Genomic DNA, 24,428 nt, shown 5'->3' on the forward strand with positions numbered 1-24,428 from the left:
GTGTGAACACTTTTTATACTTTGGACTTAATTAATAATTAAAGTGTACACATCACAGATTTGTACCAGTAATGATTAAGAGTTTTACTGCCCTGTCACACAAAACAATAACATTGTATCTACTCAAATTTAATATCATTGTGGATCAGAATGATTGTGTAAACAGTTGTGGTTTTATTATTTCTGGCTTTTAAAACTTACGCTCCAGTCTGTACTCACATTTTAGTACAAACCCTGCATGCTGTGATGTTCCAAAACACATTTAATAATTCATTTGAAATGGATTTAGGATGATATATATGACATTAAGAGAGATTATATAGATAGCCAGGGTAGACATGAAAAATGTACAAACCTTCACATAATCTATAAATAGTCCACACTAAAGGATTTACAGAGTAAGCTGCTGTTTGTTTCCATGAAAGTAAATTGACAGCACATCTGGCTGGCCTGTAACCAGCAGTATGTTGTGGATATTATTGTATTGGATTTGCTGATAAATTAAATTTGAATTTCTCACTCCGGCTAAAGTACATTTGTGTCCTTTGATTCACAGAGAGTGAATCTATTTCTATGTAAATAGGTCAAAGAAATCTTTGGATGTATTTACACTCAATGTAACATGATTACAGTGAATATAAACATGTTATTATAAGAGCTGGATTATCACATCAGATTGGCAGACCAAGCCTAAACGTCTTTTAAGTCGTCTTACTGTATAATGTTGAAGCCTCCCTCCTGTTTCTTTCAGTCTGGTCTCTACAGTGAGTCTCAAAAATCTTTCTCAATATTTGACGATGGATTATTTATTCAGTACACACAAACTTCAGCTGAAAGGATGAAACAGCCACCTTGGAAATAAGAAAAAGGCCAACAATTAACATCCTGAGATATAACAATTTCACCTGTTGTTTTGGCTCAGTATCTGACTGATGTATAAACCTCACTATAAACTGTGGATTTTAAACCTCAGGCCTGTTTTCTCAAGGATTTAGAGCTCACACCTGCTACGCTTTGCCAAAAAGAACTAAGACACACATCATCCAAGGTTATACCACTGAGGCATGCATCTAAGAATCATGAACTGACGTGCCAGACCACAACACTGGCATCTAAAGCAGCCACAGAAAGTAATGTGAAAATAAATTTCACCTGCCTGCATCTGACGTGCAAAAAGTAAGCAGTAAAATCAAAAATTAGGGGGAAAGTTCAGGTAATAGCTTATAACACAGTTTTGGGTGACAATAATTATTATATTTCATCTTCAGATTTATTTCGAGACGACATTTAGATCCTGAACCCCAGTTTGGAAACCACTAAAACAAAAATAAAATAAAATATAGACATGCTTTTGAGAGTAAAATGTTTTCTTAAGAATGGAGACATTTGAGAAATATGGGAAAAAGGGAAAACAAGCCATAAACACTGTCAAGCAGACAAACTCAGTGTGTGTATTTTGCAGTCAGAGTAATAAACGACTCACATAATGAGAATCCAAATATACACTGGTCTGGTCTGACCGCTCATTAAACTGCCTCAGCAGCGACGTTGTGCTGTAACAGTATTACACATACAGTATATGTGAAGTGTTGACTGGAGGCAAACTCGTGTCTCGTGTTATTACACAGCAGTATTTGGGGTGGCGCGCCTGTCGCCCGACTGTTCGCTGGTCGGAGGCTCCTGCACAGAGATGGCAAGAGAACCGTAGCAGACTGTGGGGCCTGTTCGGTTGGGTATTTCACCGACAACCGTAACGTAAGAGAGCCGCAGAGACACAGAATAGGGAAGGAGCCGGACAACGGGCAAGGTAAAACACGGCTGCTTATGTGACTTAAACCACTAACGTTGCTGACGACTTTCTCTGTATGTCACAATGAATTCACATCAAGTCTGTCTTCACATGAACCAAAGTGTTTGACTAGCTCTGTGATGGCGGACAGTAAGCTAGCTCGCCTGCTAAGTAGCTAAGTTAGTTAGCATGCCGGCTAGCTGGCAGCAGTTGGATAATAGCTAACTTGGCTAAGTTTATAACGTTAGCTGGCTAAACTAGCCATGTCTACTGTACTGTCACATTAAATCGACACACTGAGAATTTGATTTGTGTGCAGACACTAGCATCTCGTTAGCCAGATAGGTATCGCAACGGTAGTTAGGTCTCTCAGCTAACGGTAAGCTAGTTACTCCAACAAATAACACTAAACTGGGTTTTTTCTATAGCTAACTGGCTAGTTTATTGATAGCCCAGCTAGCTGACTTCAGCTTTGGTTGCAGACTAGTACCAGGTCATAGCTACATATCGTTAGCCAGCCTTATCTGACAGATGCTGTAGCTATGAAAATATAAGTTTACCAAACATTATCTAAGATTTTATCCAGTTATTTCCCGGAGGCTAGTAGTTAACTGTTAAGTTAGTCTTAGTTTATGAGCTAACGTTAGCATGTCAGTGGGTTATCCAAAGTTAGCCAGTGTGCATTACCCATGTCAGAGTTGTGTGTTTATGATGAGTGTTTGCGTTTCAAATAATAGGCTGGTGTTAGCTTATGGCCTACGGATAGTTTGAAAGTGTTCAGTCTGCTCCTTTATTGTCGAGTAGTCCGTGGTTCTGTTCAGTGTATTTTGTCACCTGAAGAAAGAAAAACACGGTCATCTTTTTACTTTTTAAGGTGTTTACATTTAGTATTCATAATGTGTTTCTTTGGTCATGCTTAATTTTTGAGTTAGAACACAGATAAACACAGGCCTCTCTGTTTAATATAGCATTGCTATGGCATATCAGTAGCGTCCTTCCTATAAATACTGGACAGGAACAATGTAACATTTGCACTGACAGAGAAATTTGAGCATTATGTGCCACAGGAGTAACAATAATTCAGCTGACACCTGATGAGAATCCTTGTCAGTAAAGATTAGGCTCAGTTGTCTTCCATTCACCTTCTGTATATGTATATGCAAAGAAAAATTGTGAAACAGGGCTTTATTTGTCTCAGTGGTTGATGAAGGTTGCCTGTACTCTCTTGGCTATTGTGTTTCAGGAGTATTAGTGAGTGTCCTGCTGTCTCTCAGCTATGAACACTGGTTTGGCTGCTCAGGCTGTCACATACTGTATATACTGGTGCCACACTGGGAGGGAGCTACTTACAGGAAGCTGTCACTTGAGCAGCAACTTTTGCTGGCTGGCTCCGATATGTACTTGTTTGTGTTCTCTCTCAATCCTTAACACCCCACCCCCCACCCCACCCTCTCTCTCTCTCTCTCTCTCACTCTCACACACACACGCTGACCTTTGAACAGCACGAAAGCCAGCTGTGGGGAAAGCAGGAGTTGTAGCCTGCCACCACTGTGTGAAGCTAGTGTGTTGTGCCAACAGAAAGAAAAGTTGTGAGACTTTAAAAACAGCTCCTGTTGTTGAAATAAAGAAGATCTTGGTTTAAAGACTGTTTGTCACTTTACCTTTAAACAGCCTTTGCTGTATGTAGGGAAATTAGAAGCACAATCGCTGTGTCATTACTGAGGCCAAACTGTGCAGTTAACACAAATTTGGGTTACACTGCTGCAGCGAAACCTGACATGGTCTAAATGAACTGATCAAAACCTTCTCTTCCTCCTGCTGTTAGAACATTTACTGAGGCTATGACTTGTGTTTTTTCCCAGTTTTGTGGACCTGGGGTGTGTGTTTGGAGGGGGATTTCAATCTTGTTCACGTAAACCAACACCCCCTGACGACATGGCCTCCCCAGATGTATTCCAGTGCAGGCAACTCTAATATGTGTGGCCTGAGTGTGCATATTGGTGTGTTAACTGTTATGTGTGTGTGAAATTAGAGAACCTTAATACTTCAGTTTCTAATGTCTGAAACAACCTTCCCCCAAAGAAGCTTTGCTCTGCATCATGTAGATAAACAGATGTGCACACACCACAAAATATAACAGTGTAAGCAGAAGTTAACAACATAGTCATAAAAGGAAAATTGAGGCGAACCTGAGATATAAGGCTAAATATTATTGTGCAGGTTGCACTTTAAACCTGTGCTTTTGTCACCTGGGCCTGTAATAATCCTACATATTTAATGTTTATTATCTTATGGAGTCGAGGCAATTCATTCTCCCTCAAGGGCAAACAGGCATTTGAGAGAAAAAGCAGCATTTAGACCTCCATGTATATTGATGGAAAACCAAGTGTTTGTGATTCAGATTAGTTCTGCAACTAAGGGTTATTTTCATTTTAGATTAATCTGCCAATTACTCAAAAAAAAAAGAAGAAATTGTTTGATCAATAAAAAATCGTGAAAAATCCCATCACAACTTAAACTGAGCAAATCAAATAGCTTGCTTTGTTCGAGTAGCAATCAGAACCCAAATATATTCAGTTTAAAACATGCAAATAACCACATTTTTAGAAAACTTAAAGCATTTGGTCAATTATTTAGATAAATGATAATTAATTAGGTTGATTGTCTAATGGATAAAGTGACCAGTCCACTTAGTCAGACTGCATTCTTAGGAAACCTTCTCTTTCAGACTACATGAAATTCATATTCCAGCCAAGAGCTGGTGAGCAGCTGATGACTTGACCTCTGATGGTCATGTTGTTGATAGTTGTTGGGGTTCTTTCCCAGCAGACTGATGCTGTATGAGGTAGTAAATTTTTAATTTTCTGTGTCACTTAATGGATACCATCTTTTGCAGGGATTGTTTTGTGTGACTAATGTGCTGATGCTGGATAAGTGTCCAGACGTCTCTAAAACATAAATTTGTCACCTCCCACCTCTCAACACTGTTCTTCACAGTACAAGGTACACACATCTGACATACATTACTGGACTGATGCACAGGGAGTTAAAATGTCTGGGGCTCTAGCAACTGCTAGCAGTTCAAATATTATGAAGATTGTGGTTAATTAAATGACTTGCTGATAAAATGCCTTTATGACTTTGTTGTTATGATCATGGGGCTCTGATTAATGCGTTTGTGTTTAGATTTTTCTGTTCCTTGATTCAATACATGTATTTTTAATCATGAAGTTCTTCATTAAATTATGCCTCAGAGTCTGCCAGTCATTTTGAGTCCACATTCATGCTAAAGACAAATTAAGTGACTTCAGTAGGGATCCCCCAAGCTGATCTACCAGATCAATATTTACAAATCACTGCAAGACACTCATTAAGAGAGAGCTGTGATGCAGTCTGTATCTCTTAATGCACAGCTAGTCAGTTATCAAATATATTTTTCTTAGATTAGTGTTAATGTATGTAAAGTGTCTGTGAGAAAATAGAAGTATTAATATTGACAAGATATTGATATAAGATATAATATATTGATATTGATCAATTAATATTGATCAGGATCAATCAATGTGGTAATGTCTTCTTTCTTTTTTTTTTTTTGAAAAGTTAAATTTTAGACATTGATTCTGAACCTGATTTATTTTATTATTAAACAAAATTGGTAAGTCTGTTCAGTAGAATGTTAACTTCGGAGTGAACTCAGTAAATCAATAGAAGTATGAGCTTTTATATCGGAGTCAGATAAGAGTATACGATTTATGGGGCGTCCCCAAAGCCTAATGGTAAAGGTCATTGCATACCATACCTGTCTCCCTCAGCACCGACTGTCAAATGAAAGGGGAAAAAAGGAATATAATTTATGATGTTAAATTTAATCACAATAGCTATATGTTGTCCACCTCTTCCAATAGTGAGAGATGGTTGTATCTGATATATGTAACAGATTGATTGCCACTGAACAATACATCTAACAGATTTAATGACATGACAAGGTGCTCCACAGCTCCAAATCTTGAAGGTCACAGTGCACCTTTAAATTAATATGATATCCTTGGAAATACACTGTGATGCTTTTGATCACTAATGGCTTCATGAATGCAATGCTCTGATAATCAGGTCCCCATTTTTCTAGCAGCATGAACACAAAGACCTGCTTTACATGTGATTGATTGTTGGTGGTAGTAACACACCAAGAGTTAATAAACAGAATTTACCTGCAAAATCTGCTGCACTCACCTGTTGATCCAGGTGTTAGTCAGTCCACATGAGCAGCACCAGGGATTCTTCAGGCTAGTCTATTGCCTGACTAATAACTGTTTTCAGTATTCATTTGTCAGGATCCTGGAGAGTAATGGCTGCTGACTGCTGGACTCCCTTCCAACATTTATCCTTGAGGTTTTTCAGTTTCAGCCGTCACCTGCTCAGTTGCTATACAGGGTCAACCTATTCCTTAATGTCAGGATTGTGATCAGTTGTGTTGTGGGACACCCTTTAAATAAACCCAAAACTGGGAGGCAATTATTTTTGAGACATTTGGATAAAACTGGCATAAAATGGTTGTGTACTGTTCTGGAAAGTTCTGAAAGAAAATGGCTGTTTAACCTACTGGATCACAAGTGAACTCACTTGTAATGAAAATTGAGCTGCTGACATGGAGAATTTTTTGTCTCCATCTGTCCTGTAGTCCTCACACTGATCATCAGCTCCGGGACAGACTGTCCCTGTCTTCTTAATTGGGTTCCTTGTAAGCTGCTTAAAAGCTGCCTGCTCCGACACAGGGTCAGTTTTGGGTGATCAGCCAGTGTGTGTATATCAACCTGGTGCCATGATCATTTAATCATATCACAAAATGTTTTGGCCTAATGGAACAGGGTCAGGAGACTGTGACTTGTTGGCGTCTGGAGCTGAGACTCTTAATGGACTTGTTGTTTCATTGTGTTGTTTCTGTTCAGGTGTGGTTACATGCACATTTTAATTTACTAACTACAAATTTGACAAATCTTAGTGTTTTCATGCATCTGGCTGAGCACTTGAACATTTGATAGTTTGACCATGACCTTCAAACATTCATACTGCTGTAATACTCTGCTCAGAAACTGCGTTGTACAGATGCAGGTAAAGTCAGAGACTCAATTCGCGGCTTATAACAGATCATGAGTGATCAGACTGGTTTTAAACAGGTTCAGTTTAACCCAGTTATCTACATCACCAGCCTAAACAGTGAAAACAAAGTTGAGGTGTCCTTACTAACGATAGGAATCATGAACCAGTTCTGAGCCAAGAATTAGGAATTTGTTGTGTAATGTGTACATTGTAGCAGACCGAAGGTGGTGCTCGCAGATGTGTCTGACCTTTACACAAGACAATAGTGTCACAGTAAAATGTAATCACTGCACAAAAACAATTTCACTGACAGGAAGAAGTCAGTTTATGGCTGAGTGGAGAAGTCAGGTCCTAGGCACACTGATTTGTAGATGTGATTACTTTGCAACTACAGAGCTTAAAGGTGAATTTAATGATGTTGTGTGACAGTGGAAAAAAGCAAAGCATGAGAGGCTTTTCACACAGTGTCCTATTTATTCCTCCATGCTGGGGAGCACAACAGTTACTGAACGCTATGAGATATGTACATATAAACTGGTGTCTTAATCAAAGGCCAATTTACACCAGCTGTGCTGAGCCTTGTCCTAAAAATTCACTTTTTGGGCCCCCATAGCCGAATGGGGAGCATATCGCATGGGCCTTAGTGCTCTGAGCAGCTGGTCCCCAGTTCGACTCCTGATCAAGTTGGACCTTTACAGTGTGTCACTCCCCTACTCTCTCAGGTCAATAAAGGTTAAAAAGCCCAAAAAATATAATAAAACAAAATCACTCTTTTCTGTTTCAGAGGAACCATGGGACACGGAGTAGGCTGAACCAGAGGGTCTAGCAGCACACACCAATTGTGAGTATAGATGATTAAAGTAAATACAGTAATGTTACACTTAATATTGATCGATATTAAGTGTGACAAGTCAAAGAGTTTCAGTGTGTGTAACATGTTTTGGAGTAAAGACAAAAGGATGTTGAGCAACTTTCCACCAAAAGCTTCTTGACCACAAACCTCATGTGAACCACAGAAACTTGAACAGAGGACAGACAATGCATATAAATGCAGTATACGGATGAAGCACAAACAGGAACCATAACCCAGAGCAGCTCAGTCTTTGACTCATTCAGATCAGTTTTAGATTGTGTTTTGATTCTGTTACTGTGTTGTTTGTTTAGTGCACTCACAAAATGTACATAATAATGTATATACTTGAATCAGCTGTATGGGATCCCCGCAGAGTTGGCCTGTTTCTTATTTGTGAATTTACTGGGTATATGCTTTGTGTGTTTGATGTTTGCTCTTTTTTTTTATTTGCTCTTTGTGTGTTTATGGTTTTGAAGGTTTCACACTGTGGTGTATGACATGGCCACGGCCTCATCCAGAGCAGAGTCTAGCCATAACCACAGAGGAACGTCACAGCTTTATGCCATTGGTGAGTCAAAGACACAGCAGGCTCTAACGTGTGGTAGAGGTGGTGTGGCCTCAGGGTCTAGACCTTGTCACTCCTTTAGAGAGCTCACACCGACGCACCACGTCCATCTACGAATCACAGTATTTAATCTGAATAAAAGTGCCAACTGTACAGTGAAAGTCTCTCTACTTCCTTCATGCTCTGCCAGTTTCCTGTGCCAAAATCAAGAGGAAGAAAAGCCTGTTTGGGACTACCATTTATGTGGAGGTGACAGCGGAGGGGGAGTCGCGCCGTACAGCAAAGTCTCACAGCTCCTCCAGTCCTAAATGGGATGAGAGGCTCACTCTGTAAGAACCAACAATTTGCCTACTCTGTGTATCTGACAGTCTTTGTGTGTGGGTCACAGTCAGTTTTTTCTTTCCCTTAATGCCACATTTTCTCAGTCTTCTCTTTTCATATCTGTGTCTATGATCATATTGTGCTCCAGAATTGAGTTAAGGAGAAAAGCCCATGAATCCTCAGTCATTTTATTATTTGGAGAAGATGGAATTAGAGACACAATGTGAGGATTTCTCTGAGTTGAGACTACCACAAATATCTTGCACTCCCCCTAAACAGAAGGTTCCTAGAAAAAGTGCTGATTGCCAAATGGCTTGTTGTTATATAAAAAGCTGTTGAGGGAGAGAAATTAAGCAACAGTTCTTTCCTCCTATTCAGGGGTCTTTCAGTCAGACAATGTATTTTATGTCTTATGTAATAAATATAAGACTGTTGAAACAGTTTTAAAAGATGCATATTCTTTTGAAATTCTAAATATAATGATCCAAACCCCCTCAGGTGGCTCATATGATAATTATTGCAACAAGGGAAAATGCTGTACAACAACACAGAGAGCTCTTTGTATCATCTGAGACACCAGTGGAGCCAGCAGCCTGAAACATGGTGGATGTTTACAGCTCTCTGGCTTCTGAAATGCCAGAGACATGTCACTGCAAATGCTAATTGTCTTGATTGGGTAGTTATCACTGACAAGACAGAGTGCTGCTGTGTTTGTGGGCTTGTGTATGCTCTGTAGATCTTCTGTAAGATGTGTAGCTGTCCTACACATGGTGCTCAGGCTATAATCCTAGATATAACCATGAATGCAATGAGTTTGCCTGTGCAGTGTTAATTTTGTGTGAGGACAGAAAACCCAAGGAAGCAGAATTATGTGAGTGAAGTACATCAGTCTCTCAGCCTGCAGCAAGGACAAGTTAGTCTTGTGAGAGTTTTTGAGAGGGAGCAGATGTTGAAAAACAGAAAGTGGAAGAATGAGAAGCATCTAAATAGTTATTTTCTTGCTTTTTTTTTTGAAGGGGAGCAGATGCTAAGAGGGGGAGCTGGTGAATGGTGGTGGTTTTATTTCTTAAATGTACATATATGTCTCCCTCTTTGCTGTCCTGAAGTGTTTCATAACATCGGATACTGATGTCTAAAACACTTGCATTATACTTTTATATTCTTCAGAATTACAGTTTTACTTTGTATAATAAATACAACAACAGAAAAAGAAGCATGATGAACCAGTCTGTGCTTTAACAATGCTGTTTTTTTACTGTCTCTGTTCACCCTCTACTGATGATGATGATGATGATGATGTAAATTAGATGGTGTGTATGTTTGTGTGTTTCTGATCATCTAGGAATGTAACACCGCACACACAGGTGGATTTTAAAGTATGGAGTCACCACACCCTGAAAGCAGACGCTCTGCTGGGCAAAGTCACACTGGACCTAATGCAAGCCTTGGAGCAGCATGACAGAAAATGTATGATTAAGTTACATCATAATCATCTCTTCCAGTGATGTGTAGTATAAAGAGAATAAACATTATAAGAATACATTTTGGGAATGTCTCCAAGATAAAGACAATGCTAAAGATTTCGTTTGGTTGAATTCTTCCATAACACTGTTTGGCTCCTGGTTGGCTCATAATAGGAGTATTTAATCAGAATCACCATGAAGCGTTTGTTGCTGTTTGTTGTTGAGGTTGCCTGACGTCCCACACTGCAAATCAATATGTCTTTTCCACTAATATTTACAGTATAAATGAAATATTTCCCTGGAAGTGGTTTGCTTTATGTTTTTCTTGATGTCTGTCTGTCGTAACACCATCTCTGCTTTGACTCTACAGTGGAGAATGTGAAGGAGGTGCTGAAGCTGAGCGTGGAGCAGAAGGGAGTTCTGGTGCCTGCAGGGGAGCTCACCGTCTACCTAGATGGACTGACTGTCACAGACCAGGAGGAGCTGGCACCGCTTACCAACGGCAATGCAGCAAATGGCACCAGTGAAGCTCAGTATTTATATTTTAGGGGTGGGTGACGGTCAAGTGGTCATTTGGAACGAGTAAATGATCACAACAGGAAAGCACTAGGAGGAAAAAATGTCACAAAAATATGCATACAGATACAAAATACTAGCAAACTATCACCTAAACCTCTACTTGTTTGCATGTAATTTCGGTAAGTTAACATTGTTTCCTCCAATTCTTTCCAGAAGTCCAACAGAATGGTGATGCCATCCATGAAAATGGAGACTCATCGTCCTCCTCTTCAAGGGCTGCCAACAGGTAAATAAACCACATGAAATAATCTTTTTTCTTTTTTTGTTGATCCACATATTTCAAGAGGATGTTGACATGGTTATGACTTCAAACCAATGGAGTGCTAACACCCTGCAAAGAGTTGTGTGTTGGCATGGCCTCCCTACAACTGAAGCCTACTTTACATTACTGTTGATATTCATTGATGCACTAGTTCATTTAATTTTAATATAATATTTTTAATCTCTAAAAGGTCTGTGTCTAGTCTCTCTGTGTCGTGCTTCTATGGCCCATTGGTACCGGTCTTTATTATCTGTCACACTGTAAAGCTGCCACTCAGTGAGGCTAACAGGGTTTTTATTGAAAAGCCACAAAGGGGAAGCATGTCTGCTCATCACATCGGGAGACTGGTGTGTGGGGGTGGAGGGGGGATGAGAGGGTTGTGGCTGCCTGGCTCCTCTCTGCATTGCAGTTGCTGAGGGGACTGCAAGGACACAAGCAGGAGGATATTTAAAACTTTGTGTTTCCCCTCCCTGGGTGTTCCCCAAATGTTCAAGTGCTCAGCCAGATTGGAAATGTAGCCAGAGGGATATCTGTGGAGGTTGGACAAAATATGTCCTTATAATTCTTACATAAATAATCAAACCTAATACATGTATTAAATGTAACAATTAAAATAACATATATATATCATGATTCAAACAGAAACAGAAACTCTTAATGACAATTAAAAAAATCAAGGAAATCCAAAGGAGGTTTTTATTTAATTTTTTTTAATCACAGTTGGTGTGAATAAGAATCATCATCCATCAACCATCTACGTTGGCCGATGAAATGCTGAATGTTAAATGAACACTGCTGGTTATGTTGCAATCCAAGAGGCAGAGGAGAATGATTGATGACTTTCAAGAATCTCGCTGTGCAGGATCTTGGCCTCTGATTAGCCTTAAAAACTGTTGATGTATTTATCTCCTCTGCCCGCATTTGTTTTCACTGCTGAGCTATTTTCAGTCTGAACTTGACTTTAGTTTCACTGCTCCTTCCCCAAAATGTGACTTCAATTGCAGCATATAAAAAGCAGCCAAAAAGAGTTAGTTGGCCATTAAGCTGGAAGCAGAAGCTAGGGGAACCCTCTGACCTACTTCTCTCCATTTCTTTGTTTCTTTAACTTGTTGTCCTTCATGATCTTACATCACTGTTATACTTGGGTGTGTTTTATCTTTTCTCTTCATTTCTTTCAATCTACCTTCTGTTTGTTTAGTTTTCTCCTCTGAAATCTTTACTTTGTCTTACTCACCTTACCTCTGCTTTGATTTCTATTTTTTCTGCCTGCTTTTCTTTGTTGCGTTTCCCTCCTTTCTTTCCTTCCATCCCAGTTAGCTTGTATTTCTACTGTTTCTCACACAGTCGAGTAGGGGGATCCTTCCTGTGGAGGCAGAGGAACCGGGTCTCACAGCCTGTTAAAATACTTACACTACTCACAATAAGTTAGGGATATTGTGAGAGACTCAGTGGATGTCATACATACACTTCAGAGATTTTTGGGATAGGGAGGCAATTGTATTGGGGTGATAGACACACCTCATTTTGTGTTTTCCACGTAATGGTCTCACTGTGTACAGTGTGCCTTACATGTTGGGGCACTCATGTAAATAACAATATCACTAACTTATTGTGAGTAGTGTAATACAGGCCTCCAAGCTGGCTGCAGGAGTACAATGTTGTATTTAGTTGTGTGTGTGTTTGTGTGTGTTCCTACTCAAAGAATTTCAATAAAGCTCCTCTGTTGTGTCTTTGTACCTTAGTTTCCTCCCTGCATCAGATTTCAGTGTTAAAGTGGCAAGTCCAGTTGCCTTTGACTTATTGTTTTTTGCCTTATAATGTTAAAACATGAGTGAAATAATTAAGTGCTATAACATATACAAAGGAACAAATTATATTATCACTTCCTGTGTAGTGTGTCTCACCGGACATTAGGTTTAGTATCGTAATAGCTTTTATGGTTTGCAGTTCTGCTGAGTCATAAAATTCAACATTCTCTGCAGCTGTCTCTGACTTTTTTCCTCTTGGTTTCTTACCTGCTGGTCTGACCTTATTTCCTAGTAGCTGTTTTCCAGACAAAGCCCTGATTGAGTCATATGGCAGATCCTGTATTGGTCTTAGTGTGGGCATGTCTGAACTCTGACTGGCTCACAAAAGGGCCCCTTCAGCTGTGCCCATTACGTCACCACGGCATCCTATTATGTCCTGTCCTTACCCCTACAAGACAACAGTGTCAATGTCACAAGTCAGAGTCTTTTATCTGACTCTCCCACAAAGAGTGAAAGCAGCACATTTAGCTCAGTCTCCAGTAAACAAACTTATCACATGTCTGTTGTTTGCCACTAGTAAAAACAAAACTGTAGTTCTATTTAGTTCTTAAGTGATAATTTGTGTATTGTATATTTTCTGAATTTGTTAACTTAATTGAAGAATGGTTGTGTTTTCTCCTACAGCACAGTGAATGGCACCGACTTGGGCCCAAGGTCGGATTCCTGTTCAGCCTCCAACGGTGTGGATGGTCAGGTGCTTTCCAGTTCCTGCAGCCCTGCTCTTGGTCATGTCGTCAATGGAGACTCCACACCCAACTCCACCCCAGTCCACCAACCCTCAGACAGTGACACAGAGAGTAGGACGGGTGAGTGTGTGAATTATAGTAACAGAAAATCCCTTGGTTCCAGATTTGAATGGTTTGTCTATATGTGTAGATATGATTCATCAGAGTATATGATAAGCTGCTCTTAGGCATGGGCCTTAAGCATGATAACCTTAAGCAAAATATCACCATATTATTTTGAAATGAAAAAAACATTTTTTTCCATTCAACACAATCTGTTTTATTTTTAAACAATGCTGAATATTTAGAACATTAGTAAACATGTATGTTAAGTTAAAATAATAAAGTTTTTTTTTTTTTGATTAAGTAAATGCAGTCTAATTCTGTTTCTGTTTAAATGTTAATGCACAAAGGGCATGACACATGCTCTCTCTTCTCTCCCTCTTTCTCTGTGCAAGTCACAAAAACACCAGAGAGCCAGCAGGATGTTTCAAAAAAATTTTCAACTCATGTACACAATGACATGGACAATGAATGACAAGTATGACAGTGATAACAAAATGTGGTATCAGCCAAATTTTATAGTATAAGTATAGTATGATTTAGGTGGTTCACCTCCCTCTGCCATTGATAATAAAGGTACAGGCCGGGGGGGGGTGACAGAACTTGGGACGGGACGGGACAGTGTGACGGAAAATATTAGTGATTTGACTTTTTCAAATCGCGGTATACCTTGAACCCAGTAACTGGCCCTTGCCTAGCTACTAACAAAGATGGAATAATACAGTGTGAGTATTTCCAGCAGGTATTCATCGTGTTGCCAGGGCAGAACTCAGGCTGCTTTAAGTTCCTCATAGTACACTTAGTTCTAGTGAACATTAGAGAAGAAGAGGAGATTCATTTTCATTAAGTGAGGTCTGTAATCTCTGCTGCTGTCAGCACCTCTGTCGAAAAACCCCCCAGAGGGATATACAGAAAGAAAAAGAAAGCAGAGTGCAGCACACTGAGGAGGGCAGGCAGAGCACACTGATTACACTGAGCTGAGGCCAACTGAAGAATATTAATTCTTTATTCGTATGCCTAAGATGGATCACAATAATTTCACACATAACTTCCCAGCATGGTTTATATATATATATATGTATATATATATACACATATATATATATATATATTTATATACAGTCAGCCATTTAAAAGCTGATGCTTTTCCTTGAGACATCACTGACATCAGGTCATGGCTAGAGAAATCGTTAAGTCCATGCATTTAAACAGCACCATTGTCTTTCTTTGATGTGCCTGCAGTCAACGGGGAGTCCTGTGATGCGGCTGCTCTTGGGCCGTCGTCTGTTACGACAGGTGATGTGCCGCCCCCTGCAGATGACCACGAGGATAGCAGTCAAGACACCATCCCGTCAGACTCTGTCACAGCACCAAATAGCACATCTCAGCCCCCACCACCCTCCACACATGCTCCAGCATCCTCCTCTGCTGCTAAGCCTCCTGATGGCACTGCTTCCGCTGCTGCTCCTGCTTCCTCCTCCACACCCACCTCCACAGCCCAGTCGGCTACCACCACCATCACAACCTCTACGTCATCGTCCTCCTCCCCAGCACAGGGAGAAGCAAATGCTTCAGGAGCTGCTGGTGGTAGCAGTAGTAACAGTGCAACTGTAACTACAGATGGGGCCAAGCCCAGACAGCAGGTTCCTAAATGCCGGGGCCTCAGATCCTCTGCCACCAGGGTAAAAACCACCACCAGCAGCTGTTTATTATCACCATACTTTTCCAAACTTGAGGTATGAGGTATTTACCTTAAAGTGACACCCCAGGTAAAATCTAAAATCTTTCATTGTGTCTCTCAGATGGGAGCAGAGGAAAGACCCGCATGGGAGAACGTACTATGTAGACCACAACACCAGGACTACTACTTGGGAGAGACCACAGCCACTACCACCAGGGTCAGTATCTGTCTATCACTCATTCTCTGTCTTCAGTTCCTTTCAGACAGGTTCATGTGTCTGTTTAGCCTGTGGCTTTTTGCCTACATACATATACACATAGGCAACTGAGTCCCATGAAACAGAGTGTTGTTTTTTTCAGGACACTCAGGGTGTTTTATTCCATTCAGGCCAGGTTTAATGTAGGTTATTGTCAAAGCTTGTTTGAGGGAAGTTTTAGTTGAGTGATTTGTAATTAGTTCCCTCACGTTCTTTTAATTAATTTGAATTGAAGGACCTATGAGTCTGTGTCAGGTTAGAAGAGCCAACCTTCGATGCAAAATCTGTAGTTGCACCTCTGACTCTCCTGACTCGATTAACCACCTGCTTACAAGCCTGCATTTGTGTGTGTCTGTTAATTGTACCATCCTCCTTCTCCTCTGTGGTTCCAGTTGGGAGCGTCGAGTGGATGACCGGGGCAGGATCTATTATGTGGACCACAACACCCGCACCACCACGTGGCAGCGTCCCACTATGGAGTCAGTCCGCAACTTTGAGCAGTGGCAGAGCCAACGCAGCCAACTGCAGGGAGCTATGCACCAGTTTAACCAGAGATACCTCTACTCTGTAAGACAGCCCTCACCACACCCATTCTCTACGTCCCATTAATAACCCTTTAATTATTTTATTTACACCTATAAAATGTACTTTTTATTTTTAGCTTAATACCTCCCACATGATGAAAATGAAATCAGTGATGTTAGATATTTATATGTGGTCTTGTATTCAGTTTATTCTCACTGTTCAGGTCAAAGATAAATGCTGACAGTCCTTTCTCTGTGAACTCTGTGTGTTATTGAGTCACCTGACCACACTGGATCTTTCCAGCTGTTAGCTTTTATCAGGTCGTCAACTTTTAAAGGTGCATTTAGCTCAGACCATTCCACAACACTTACAACAGAAAACTGGCTCAGACTGAAACCAAAAATCTTTGAGGATTATTTAGTTTCTGGTGATCTGTGATTTCCAGTGATCACTCTTCCTTTTCTCTGCAGACTGTAATGGCTCAGATACTGGGCGTATTATTATGGTTTAGAGCTCCTCTGCTGTTTTCTAGAGCTCTGAAATAGCTCCATTGACCATTTAAAATGACCTGATTTCTGCAGAACCAGCCCTATAACAGCAAATCACATTTAATGTAATTACTGACTGTTTTTCAAATCAAAAGACCAGCTTCTGATAATACAAATTATGCAAGATGAAACATACTGTGTTTCCTCTCTATCCTTCGCCTCTCATTCCTTTCTCTGGGTGCGTTTGTTTCGCAAACCCACTCACTCAGTCTGCTGTTTGACCTCTGGCTCAACTCATTCAGAACTTTACCTCTCCATGACTTAAAATATGTACACCCCTACCTCTGCCTTAATCTGGTTATCTTTGTGAGGGTCTTTGATCTGAGGGGTGATGTCATCTTCACTGATGATGATTAGCTTACAACACAAATCAAAAGACAGACAGCTGGGAAGTATTGAGCAGTAACCAGCCACAGAGGCATCTGGCCAACATATCAGAAAACACAGTTTGGTTTTTATTTGGAGTGTTATCCAGTTTTCCTGTTGTGGAATATTTTTTTTGTTGCTTAATTTCTTTTTGAATGTTTTTCTGTATCCCACATATTTGGAATATTTTTGACAAGATTTGTGTCCTCCTGGTGTTTTCTGAATGGATGTCTATGTGTGCATCCCTCGTTTCCAGGCATCCATGATGTCTGCTGAGAACGATCCTCTTGGCCCACTACCTCCTGGTTGGGGTGAGATCACTTTCTGTCTTCTAAATCCTGTCCATATTTTCACTTGTTGACTGTACTGTAGATTATTTCTGTTTTCATGCCTAAATATGTGTTTAATGCTTTGGGATACTGTTTATATATATATATATATATATATATATTATAGCTTGAGTCAGTAGCCCAGTGTTCAGTCTGTCTCTTAAACTCCAGATTGTGTTTTTATCAACTTCAGAGAGACGTGTGGACTCTAATGACCGAGTGTACTTTGTCAACCACAATACCAAGACAACGCAGTGGGAAGACCCCCGAACCCAAGGGTGAGCTCAGAGAAACCAGCATAGAAACAAATACACATGGTGTCACTGTGGTTATATACATGTTATATATTGTATTATATATATTGTATGAGTTCAGTAAATGGGCTGAGCAATTGTTAATCTAAAGGAAGGAAACAGTAAGAGAGTGTGTAAATGGAGATCGTAATTTCAAATGTGAAAAATCATCTAGAAGTTAATGGGCTTTTTCGTGCCCTGCACCATATTGATATCATACACCAGTCCTATATATTCTCATGGATACCGTAATAGTTCTGCCTTCTCTGAATGTGCAGGAGTCTTTCTGCCTGTTCTGTGAGATGGCTTAAATCTCAGTCTGCTCTCTGTGAGACTGAAATCACTGATCCATTAAATGAGATGGAGCAGGATCTTAATGTTAACTTAGTTAACTGTAATTGCTCAATAACTTTATTAAGTTGTTGAATAAATATTCAGTGGGGAAAATTAAGCGAATGTGTGCTAGAGAGGAGGCTTCATCTGTGTTTTTTAACCTGGTTTCAGTAAAGCTGTGGTGTATGGTAATATTTGATCTACAAGAACAAAATATGCAGATCACTGCAGCTCTGTTCAGGGCCTCAGATTGTCTGCAGTTTTATTTCACAGTCCCTCCAGTTTTGTGATTTGTCAAAAGGTAAATCTGTCATCAGCTTCTGAAACATGAACTTCACTGTGCAGGAGTTTTTCATTAGTTACTTTAATCAGTAGGCATAGAAAACAGCAGCTTATGATCTTTGAAGACAGAGCAACCTGTAATCATCAAAGTTGAAGTAATTTGTCCATTACACCACCATCAATCAGCCATGATGGTACACGAATCTACAGTTGAATTTGTTTTAGTCTGTGCGACATATGAGCTCTGAACTGCAAGACTGGATGTAGTTCATCAATAATAAGTCACCCTGTGGTCACATGTTAAAACAAATACAGGTGCTGTACAAGGCAGAATTTTCTCATATGCTGAAATATTATGAAAAGGTACAACTTTTAAGGAAATATTAAGGGTGTTTGGCTGAGCACATTATGTTCCTGGCCTGTCGGAGTCTGACAGCAGATTTAGTTTGACAAAACAAGTTCCCATCCCAGTGGGGTGGTGAAATTTGTTGGGATATTACAAAGATCCATGTAGATTGAAGAGACATCCCAGTGTTGTATTGCAATCAAATCCTTAAGTGTTGTGGGCTTGGGTTTGGTCCATGGACATAATTTCCATGTTAAACATTTATCAGTCCATGTATGTGATTGGTCGATGTTTGTGTGTGTGTGTGTGTTTGTGTAGGCTACAGAACGAGGACCCTCTGCCTGAAGGTTGGGAGATCCGGTACACGAGGGAAGGGGTTCGCTACTTTGTGGATCACAACACCCGAACCACCACGTTCAGTGACCCCCGCACTGGAAAGTCCTCTGTGTAAGATATATAGATAATTTCCTTGTTCATGTGTTTCACATTACCTAACATGTTACCTGAAGCCATGGCAGGCTGTGATTGGTCAGTGGGCTCAGGAGCTGCTGCTCTGTGAGCTTGTCCACAGTTTTAAGAAAACATATTTACCAGGACCAGATGGATAATTTTGTGCTTTAAGTTAGCCAATGTACATATTGTTCAAGTAAGGTACAGAAAATACATGTTGATACAGAAAAGATGGTTCCCACTAGTATTTAATTTTAGGGTTATATTTCACACATGGATGTTTAGGGAATTTGATCCATTTTCTCAGTGAGTGATGAAACTTTGCCAAATGTTTCCTCCATGGAAACATACAGAGCATATTTCATATGCACCACATTTTTCCCATTATATGGTAAAGATTCAATTATTCACCCCTATAGAAAAAAGCTTTTTGTTCCATCGCATCTTTCAGCTTATACTTGATACGTCTTGACCTTTAAATCTTTTTGTTCTTCTCAGCACCAAAGGCCCACAGATCGCTTATGAGCGCAGCTTCAGATGGAAGCTTGCTCATTTTCGCTACTTGTGCCAGGTGAGTGTTCTCTTTTACTCCTACTCCATCATCTCTGTTTCTTGCTCCCAGTCAAACATTGTGATCTTATTCTTGCATTAATATTCTCTCCTCAGTCCAACGCTCTCCCCAGCCATGTGAAGATCACCGTCTCCAGACAGACGTTGTTTGAAGACTCTTTCCAGCAGGTAAGACAGTCCCTCCGTCACATTCCTCTTTAGTTTAGACTGAGTTTGCCTCTACTATATATTCAAAACATTCGTGTCATCTCTGTCCCCTGCTGATGTTGTGTGTGTCTCTTGTGTTGTGTAGATTATGGCCCTGAAGCCTTATGACTTGAGGAGGAGACTCTATGTCATCTTCAGAGGAGAGGAGGGTCTCGACTATGGTGGCTTAGCCCGGTAATATAGACAATAAAAATTGTGACATTTTAGATGTTAATTGTGAAAAATATCTTTTTCATCTTACCCCCTGTTACCTCTGTCCCTTGCCCTTGTCTGTCTTTTCAGAGAGTGGTTCTTCTTGTTATCCCATGAAGTGTTGAACCCCATGTACTGTCTGTTTGAATACGCCGGCAAGAGCAACTACTGTCTGCAGATCAACCCAGCCTCAGCTATCAATCCAGACCACCTCTCCTACTTCTGCTTCATAGGCCGCTTCATTGCAATGGCTAGTTCACACACTGACCACACACATGCAAACAGAACTACAGATTTTTATTGAACATTAATAAGTCACACAATGAAACAACAGTTTTTCCTCTGTTATTGATTTCTGCAGGCACTTTTCCACGGCAAGTTCATCGACACAGGCTTCTCTCTGCCTTTCTACAAACGCATGCTGAACAAGAAGCTCATCCTCAAAGATCTTGAGTCCATTGACCCGGAGTTTTACAACTCACTCATATGGATCAGGTAATTTGTGTCCGTATGATCAATTGACAGCAGCACCTCAGTGATCACGTTACTGTGGAGAAAGCCAGTTCATTCTTGTTGATTTGACTGTTAAATATCACAGCACTTCACTCTGAGTGGAGCCTTTGATTGAAGAGCCCATGTGTGCATCCTTAATTAGATTATCCATAGAGTTTCCCTCTCCTTCTTTGCTCGGTCCCTTGACCCCCACCTGGAGAACCATTGTGGTCGGGTGCTATCACACCAAACCTTTTGTGTGCATACCTTTGCTCTGATTTATTTAGGCAGATGTTAATCCACATAAAACGAGCTCAGCTTAATGTTTACATCCTTTGCTTCCACTGTATTAAGTCTGTGTGAACCTCCACAAATAAAACTCCACAATAAAACATCTTTAACAGGAGAAAAGGAGGAGGAGGAATCTCTCTTCCTGTATAGACAAAGACAGACATCACAGCAATAGAAGAAAATGACAGGATTAATTGAAAAGACCATAACATCTAACACTGAGTAATGAGTTTAAAGCAAAGTGTGAGAGTGTTTGGAGTGAGGACTGTGGGTGGAGAAAACCTCCACCACAGAGATGGAGGAGAGGGATGAGAGATGCTGGGAGGTCATGACTCACTGCAGATAAGACGTAATGAAGGAACAGTTAAAAACAGACGGAGGTGACAGACGGAGTCTCCAGCACAGACATATTAGTCATGTTAATCATTCTTTTTGCACCAATGAGCTGTTCACCCTTGATTACTCTGTGACAGCAACATGATCTCATGTCTCCTCAGGGACAACAACATTGAAGAGTGTGGTCTGGAGATGTACTTCTCGGTCGACATGGAGATCTTGGGGAAGATCACGTCTCATGACCTCAAACCTGACGGTGCCAACGTCCTGGTCACTGAGGAGAACAAGGAGGAGTATATCAGGTTAGTGTAACAGCAGTAACAGTAACAGTAACAACAGTTATTTTTGAAACTAACACAACATTTTTGCTGCCTGGTTTTCAGTCTCATGGCAGAGTGGAGGTTCTCCCGGGGGGTCGAAGGTCAGACCAAAGCTTTCCTGGATGGTTTCAATGAGGTGGTTCCACTGCAGTGGCTCCAGTACTTTGATGAGAAGGAGCTGGAGGTGAGCTGTACTGTTTATTTTAATCCAAATAAACTACCCCGCTCCACAGAGCTTTAACCAGTGTGTGTGTGTGTGTGTGTGTGTGTCTGTGTGTGATGTAGGTGATGCTGTGTGGCATGCAAGAGGTAGACCTGCAGGACTGGCAGAGGAACACTGTGTACCGTCATTACACCAGGAACAGTAAACAGATCATCTGGTTCTGGCAGGTACTGTCACAGCAACACAAACACACACTCTGTTTCTTCTTTAACCTCTCATGTTTATTAAAGGAAGAGAATATTCCAGTACCATTTGGGTTTATCTGTCTGTTTGTCTCATTGTTGTCTGCTGTCCCTTCCTCCTGCAGCTGGTGAAAGAAGTGGACAACGAAGTGCGACTGCGGCTCATGCAGTTTGTCACTGGAACCTGCAGGCTTCCTCTGGGCGGCTTCGCTGAACTCATGGGTCAGTGACAGATGCACACAAAGAGTTAACACATTCACCACTTTATCATTCACACACCAAGAGCCACCGATACATGCTGTACACCAGAGGGTTAGCTGTGTAGATGTCTGGTGGTAATACCATGAATAAGATATTGAATAGTGTAATATCTCAACCTATAAAATCTGTCACCATTACAACTTGGATATAAACTTGTGTTGTTTCTGCTTCCACTGTTACAACAGTGTTTGGTCATGTGACGAGGCTTGACTCTCTTGAATCGGTATCCGACGTGTTAGAGCAGACGTCCCTGAAGGAGTTCAGTAGTGCTGACTAGTTTAAATAAAACACATTTGTCGGATCATAACATTTGTGTTTTATTGTTGTTTAAATGTGGTTTATTATACAGCTATTTTAAACATATGTCTGGTCGTTGTTCTTTATGACTTGAATTATGGAATTTACGACCATATCTAAACTCTGGTGTACACAGTGCAGACTATCAGTATTGGCCAGCTACATGTTGTTTGTTCTTCGTCTGAGATTCAGCACATTTAATCTGAAGTAAAAATCCCCCTCAAATAAAAGATGAGCACTTTAATGTAATATCCATCATTTTATTTCAAATTCAATGTGCTGGAGCTCAGAGCCTAAAGAACAAACTGTTCAAATACTTTTGTTCTGGACACTGTATTTTATTACAGTCGTCTTCATTTTCTTCTGCCCTGCAGGAAGTAACGGGCCCCAGAAGTTCTGCATCGAGAAGGTGGGGAAGGACACGTGGCTTCCTCGGAGCCACACGTGGTGAGTGGAGCGCTCCTCCTTTGATTCAGGGGATTCATTCCTCTCTCACAGAGCTTTGCCCACATGCTATTCCTGTATATTACTAATAACATTTACACAAATTCAGCCTTAATTGTCAGTTATTCAAATCAAGTAAAGATGGCATCACACAGGGTACACACTGAGTAAGATACTGTGATGTGAGTGATGTTTTACTGTTGTATTATCACCTCTGTCACAGTGAAAGGTGCATTTCTGTAGCCACAGTTACTGTAGGAAGCTGTTAAAAATAATAAGCAGTAAATGATTTTTGGTCCTCCCTCTGTGTTTTCAGTTTTAACCGTCTGGACTTGCCTCCCTACAAAAGCTTTGAGCAGCTGAAAGAGAAGCTGCTCTTTGCCATCGAGGAAACTGAAGGATTCGGTCAAGAATAGAGGGATGAGTACTCTTGTCTTTCTCACCCTCCCCCATCGCTGTTTATTCAGTCAAGTAAAACAAACTAAAAAAATTGCACAAGATAACCACCAATGTATATAAGCTATTTTCTCATTTTAAACCAAATCTTAATTTGCAGCATCGTTGTTGCTGCAGTCCTGATCCCCGGCCCTTATATATGATATGATACCCCATCATGAAATATGCAAGCATTTCAGCATCTCTGCTCCTCTGTTTAAAAACAGAAACCATGGATATTTTTTTTATTTCCTCCCCACGGCTTTTTAAAACAGACTGAAAGTGTTTTTGAGAGGATTTTATAGTAGAAGCGTCTTCTACTTTTAAAGCTCTAGTTCTATAGAGCTTTTAAAAAGTGAGAGTAGTGTCAGGGTCTGGTGCCTGAATCCCCCCACCCCTGTTGGACCCGTAGTAATTGTTATAATTTCTTGCGTGCTTGCATGGCTGCCTCTGAAGATGAGAAGACTGTCTTCCACCTACACACACACACAGAGACAAGTTAGCATGGATCTGCTTTTTTAACCATCATCATCTAAAAGGAAAAGTGTTCAGGAAGCAGGTGAAGCGGATAGTAACTCTCTCACAGCTATTGGACTCAGATAAAGAAGCATCATCGGATCATCCTGATTGGATAAAGACATGATGGACTCTGGTCTGAAGATCCTGGACAAAAGCTACTATATCAAAAGGAATATGGGAATGAAAAGGAGACTGAATGAGTGAAGTAGTGTGTGTGTGTGTGTGTGTGTGTGTGTGTGTGTGTGTGTGTGTGTGTGTGTGTGTGTGTGTGTGTGTGTGTGTGGTGTGGTGTGTGTGGTGTGTGTGGGTGACGGTGGAGCCTGTGGTTAATAGTTGGGATGCTAAAGCCAGACACACTGGACACGTTCCAGGCCACCTACACTGCAGCCTGCTGCTTCATTCAACAGTCACAGCTTTCATATTGTCACAAAAAAAAAAAAAAAGACAAACAGATTGAGTGGCTCAGTTGTTCTTGTGTGCTCAGCTGATTCTCTGCTGCCTCTGTGAGTTTTGATCTGTCTCCAGTGTGTGAAGCCACTGTGGTTTACAGAGCACCAGACTTAGTGAGGCTTAATGACAACATGCAAATCACATTTACTTCAAATACTCCGTTCCAGGTATCACACTAGATAAATACTCTGACAGAGGTTATCAAAGACAAGTGAAGGAATTTCATTGTTGGCCTCATTCATACATTCACATGAATGTACTCCTGTTGTCAGCTTC

At 40.6% G+C, this 24,428-nt stretch overlaps 1 protein-coding gene across 1 annotated transcript; it reads left to right on the forward strand.

Annotated features, from left to right (window-relative positions):
• The first annotated feature begins 1,595 nt into the window (after positions 1-1,595).
• On the forward strand, positions 1,596-23,871 carry LOC108898298 (NEDD4-like E3 ubiquitin-protein ligase WWP1). Its single transcript, XM_018698249.2, is given in 26 exon segments — positions 1,596-1,806; positions 7,670-7,726; positions 8,215-8,306; positions 8,494-8,632; positions 9,967-10,091; positions 10,458-10,610; positions 10,820-10,892; positions 13,361-13,542; positions 14,767-15,173; positions 15,175-15,206; positions 15,327-15,422; positions 15,854-16,028; positions 17,157-17,211; positions 17,423-17,507; positions 18,802-18,930; positions 19,432-19,504; positions 19,600-19,671; positions 19,796-19,884; positions 19,993-20,152; positions 20,264-20,397; positions 21,183-21,323; positions 21,405-21,525; positions 21,627-21,731; positions 21,872-21,968; positions 22,679-22,751; positions 23,065-23,871. Coding segments are annotated over 24 exon segments (2,886 nt in total). The 5' UTR covers positions 1,596-1,806; positions 7,670-7,726; positions 8,215-8,236; the 3' UTR covers positions 23,165-23,871.
• Positions 23,872-24,428: the final 557 nt, after the last annotated feature.

This window comes from Lates calcarifer, linkage group LG24 (assembly GCF_001640805.2).
Source record: "Lates calcarifer isolate ASB-BC8 linkage group LG24, TLL_Latcal_v3, whole genome shotgun sequence".
Taxonomy (NCBI): domain Eukaryota; kingdom Metazoa; phylum Chordata; class Actinopteri; family Centropomidae; genus Lates; species Lates calcarifer.